This window comes from Impatiens glandulifera, chromosome 1 (assembly GCF_907164915.1).
Source record: "Impatiens glandulifera chromosome 1, dImpGla2.1, whole genome shotgun sequence".
NCBI lineage: Eukaryota > Viridiplantae > Streptophyta > Magnoliopsida > Ericales > Balsaminaceae > Impatiens > Impatiens glandulifera.
In genome coordinates this window covers 2,509,182-2,513,617 of record NC_061862.1, presented here as the reverse complement: position 1 = coordinate 2,513,617, position 4,436 = coordinate 2,509,182, and the positions used below count along the sequence as shown (strand labels likewise).

Sequence of the window (4,436 nt, the reverse complement as noted above, 5' to 3'; positions counted from 1 at the left end):
CATTTCATTTTATTTTTTTTAATCAAAAAATCATAGGACTTTAAATAAAGGCTTAAAATTTTAACTATTTCTATCCTATCTAAATCAAAGTAAGATTATTAGTTATCTTAGCTAGCTTATATAACATTATTATTATTATCTTAGCCTATGTGGGTGGGTGGGGTATCCATCCACCATATATGAAGAAGATTTAGGAGGCAAATGAAGGACCACATTATCTCCCATTCTATGTCTCTAATCTAATTAGTTTTCTAAATTAAGTTCAAAACATTAATAACTACACTCTCCACCAATAATTTTCTTATATCCCCATTCATTCATTCTTTCTATACACTACACATATTGCATATTATGGCCAACTTATGACAATGCCTAATCTATAAAGCATATATCTCTTTCATTTGAAAGAAAACAAAACCAAACAAAACAGGGAGAGAATCATCAACTAAAGACCCTACACCAAGAGAAAAAGAAGAAAAAAAGACATGTTATCTTAAGCCCTAGCTAGCTAGGGTGGTGTTATCAATCAACAATAGAATTGGTCCCTCATCAAAACAAAAACAAACAAAAATCTAATGGGATCATCAACTTTTTTCAACCCAAAAGCAGATAGGGAAAGAGTCACATGCTTTTGATAATTAATAATTAATAATAATACCTTTCTTTCTCTCAATCATTCATCACCACAAGGTGTTTCTAGCATGCCTTTTCATTTCAAATCATCATATTCATAATATACTTACTCATGCCAATTTAACATAAAATCTACTGCACAGTAAATTCTCTTATCATTTTCTATGTTTATATATGTTTTTTTTTTGTTTTGTTTATAAAATCCAACTTTTACTCTTATCAAATTGGTAAATAAAAATATCACTACAATGCAATTTCGGTTAAGGAAGACCTTTTTCCTGCTAATTGTATAGCAGCAGCAGCAGCCGGAGGAACCTTTTCCGACGAATCTATTAGGTAATCTTCCAATGTCCCGAGTGACTTTAGTTGACGCCCGAGCGAAGCGATTGTTCTTTGGCAATCTGTAAACTTCATCACTGCAACTTCAAGCTCCTTGTCCTGTCGTCGTAAACATGGTAAGATAAAACAGTGTAAACAAATAATTCTGAGGACTCAGTTTGATTACTAAATAACTGACCTGTTTTATTTTCAATGCTCGTTTCAAATTCTCTGCATTTCTCACCTCCGTCTCGCTTGCCAACCTCGATATTTCGTCTTGTAGTTTCTGACATTTCGCTTCTACTGCTGTCGATATCAAACGCTCCTTCTTAAGCTTTTCTTCCAAAGCACGCAGTTTTGAAGATAAGTCTTTGATCTCGGACTCAGCAGACGCAAGTTTTGTCTCTGCATTTCTCACCTCCGCCTCGCTTGTCAACCTCGATATTTCGTCTTGCAGTTTTTGACATTTTGCTTCTATTGCTGTCGATATCAAACGCTCCTTCTTAAGCTTTTCTTCCAAAGCGCGCAATTTGGAAGATAAGTCTTTGATCTCGGACTCAGCAGACGCAAGTTTTGTCTCTGCATTTCTCACCTCCGCCTCGCTTGTCAACCTCGATATTTCGTCTTGCAGTTTCTGACATTTTGCTTCTACTGCTGTCGATATCAAACGCTCCTTCTTAAGCTTTTCTTCCAAAGCACGCAATTTGGAAGATAAGTCTTTGATCTCGGACTCAGCAGACGCAAGTTTTGTCTCTGCTATGTTTTTTATCGAGTTGGTTGCTTCAATTGCCATTAATAACTCAACTTCAAGCTTCATAACCTTCTTCTCTGTTTCCATGGACTTATCCAGTGTTGTCTTAAGCTGATCACGGCATTCAGCAAAAGCAATCTCCAGTTCTGTTTTCTCCATAACTACCTTCTCTAACTTTTCTTTCAATTCAGCATTTTGTTCAATCAGGGCATCCATTTCGGTTTTCAAACTGCTCTCCTTGTCATTTTGTTTCTCCGGCAAAGCTGCAAGTCTTTCCATTTCGAGAAAATCATCCATAAGATTAATTCCACCTGTTGAATTTAGAGATTTCTCATTCTTAAACTGATCAAGCTCTTGGATGAGAGCAGATGCCCATGAATCGTGATTGCTTGTAGCCTCGAAATCATCAAGCTTTTCGTTTTCTAATGCCAGCAGCCTCTCCCCGATGTCTGATTGACTGTCAGTGAAAGACTCGACATAGAGAGAGGAGGAAGCGACGGATTTTTGATCGTTTCCTAATGCACCCTTACGGATTGTAGCTTTTAGCCTGCGAATTTCGGCTTCAAGCTTATAAACCTTCTTGATGCTGTCGAGATTTTGCTTGCTAGCAGCTTCGGCAGCTTGTGCATTTAGATCTCTCTCGATTGTACGAATCTCCAGTTCTTCGTATTGTTCTTGGAGTTCAATCTTGAGATGTGTAATTTCACTCGATTCAGGGTTGATTGTGGATTCTCGATAAGATTGAAGCTGGGTTTGGAGCTCGAGAATCTGGGTCTCCAGTTCAGACCTCACGAATTCCCATTCGAAAGCTTTTGTTGTGAAATCCTCGTGTATCTTCTGCTCCTGTTGTTCTTCTTTAGCTTGACGTAACTGTCTTAAGCATTCTTTAAGGGCTCCATCGAGCTGTCCAACTCTATCTTCAAGTGTGGAGACTTTGTTAGTTTCTAATTCGAGTTTTTGCTTTAGATTCATCACTTCTGTTTCAGCATTTTCCCATCCTAAAACCGCTTCTTCTGCAACCTTGGAATGCTGTTTAACTAATTCTTCCTTGGCTCTGATATTCTCGATTGCTGCTGAAAGCTTCTCTCCTAAAGTCCTCACCAGTTCTCTAAGTTCATCCTCACTAGGCGTATTGTTGTTGTTATCCTTGGATGTCAATTCAGGCGATTGAACTTGGGAATTCACAAATGCCTTCAATAAACACAAAGATTTTAAACATATTGAGATCAAAATATAGAAATTAAACGAAGAGATTGAGCACAAACCTGCTCATCGGAAAATCTTTCTGACATAGGAGATAGAGACTCTGAACTTTCTGTTTCACCGGGACTCTTCTCGGAAGACTTCCTCCTCCATAGCCAACTCCGTCGATCCATATTTGGATAGAGACAAAGAGCTTCGCTCTCTCTCTATCTATCTTTCTCTCCAAGCTAATATTTCATCTGTAACATCATGAATCACTCAGCCGAACAGTAATGACCTAAGAAAAATACTAACATCAAGCAATTTGGAGATTTGAGAAATTCCGATTTTCCACAAGCTAAACCTGGAACTAGCATATAGATCGTCATCATCGATTCATCGATTCATCAAATTCATCAGAGAACAGAAGTAGAAATGATGCGGCATTAGAAATGATGGATGGAGTGAAGTAGAAAAGTTGCGGCATTAGAATTCAGTTTGCAAACAGCTAAAATTGACAACAGAAATCCCTAAAATGTATATAAGAAGATTGAAATGAACATGCGGAAAGAAGACGCAATCGTAGTTTCTCGATCGGTAAGAAACTGCTTGATGCGTAAATATAAATGTTAATCTTGTCAGAAAAGCAGTTTTCATATCACCAGAGATTGCCAAAACAAGCAATATAGGCGAAATAGAATGAATACCTTCAATCTGCCATTGAAATCGCGGTGGAGTTGAAAAATCGTAGTAAAATAATCATATCAACAACGAAGAAGAAGAAGAAGATGCGAAGAATGTCCGAAAATCAAAAGAGATGATCTAGAGCAATAAGATTTACAGATCTTTTAAGCATAAATAATATTCTGTACTAACCTTCTTTTCTTATTAAAAGAACTTGATGATTGAGAATAGAGCGTGCTTGTCAACACGTTCTGTATCCCCCACGTCTCCACCGTCTCTCTCTCTCCTCTTTGGAAATTGGACTTCGCCGGCGTTATCCCCGCCGGTAGAAATTGGACTTCGCCGGCGTTATTCCCGCCGGTGGAAATTCGACTTCGCCGTTATTCTCTCTCTCTCTTAGCCCCACCCTTTGACAGTCTTCTTCAACCCGTGTTTGTTCATAGACATAGACAGACCTATTTGAGTAAAATATATATAAATATTTTTTACACATTTTCAAATTTGAACATTCAATTTTCATTTACTTGTATCAAATTATTTTCTATTATTGAAGTAAGTAAATAAAGAAAAATGTACAGTTCAGTTGAAGGACTTTCTTGTTTACTATGTTTTGTCATGCTATGTTAAGTAATGGTAAAAATAAATCATTTTTATTGTTACATATTCAAAATATATCACTATATTTGTGTAAATTTAACAGGATTCGATAATTTCTGACCCGACAAAAAAATATGATCCGAACATAAAAATTTTAAGTTTGGGTTACGTAGTTTTGGGCTTAGGCTGACCTGTTTAATCTGATTAATCGGTTCGACCTAAAATGATTTAAAGTAAACTCGTCAATCCGTTTATAATTTTTCTTTTAGGG

The 4,436-nt window shown here is 36.9% G+C and overlaps 1 protein-coding gene across 2 annotated transcripts; it reads right to left on the bottom strand.

Moving 5' to 3' along the window:
• Positions 1–610: 610 nt before the first annotated feature.
• On the bottom strand, positions 611–3,994 carry LOC124920600 (filament-like plant protein 3). Of its 2 annotated transcripts, none has more exons than XM_047461117.1 (4): positions 3,761–3,994; positions 2,968–3,144; positions 1,151–2,893; positions 611–1,071 (listed from the first exon to the last, which is right to left on the bottom strand). In XM_047461117.1, the coding sequence occupies exons 2-4, from the start codon at positions 3,076–3,078 to the stop codon at positions 877–879; spliced, it is 2,049 nt and encodes a 682-aa protein (XP_047317073.1). In that variant the 5' UTR covers positions 3,079–3,144; positions 3,761–3,994; the 3' UTR covers positions 611–876. The 2 variants fall into 2 exon arrangements, with proteins under 2 accessions (XP_047317073.1, XP_047317074.1); XM_047461118.1 differs by lacking the exon at positions 3,761–3,994 and adding an exon at positions 3,592–3,608.
• Positions 3,995–4,436: the final 442 nt, after the last annotated feature.

Excerpts from the sequence above, each read along its gene's own strand:
- LOC124920600 (XM_047461117.1), bottom strand. The coding sequence starts at position 3,078 with ATGGATCGACGGAGTTGGCTATGGAGGAGGAAGTCTTCCGAGAAGAGT. Across the intron at positions 2,894-2,967 it reads AAAGATTTTCCGATGAGCAG|GCATTTGTGAATTCCCAAGT; the intron begins GTTTGTGCTCAA and ends TGTTTATTGAAG. Across the intron at positions 1,072-1,150 it reads GAGCATTGAAAATAAAACAG|GACAAGGAGCTTGAAGTTGC; the intron begins GTCAGTTATTTA and ends TTACGACGACAG.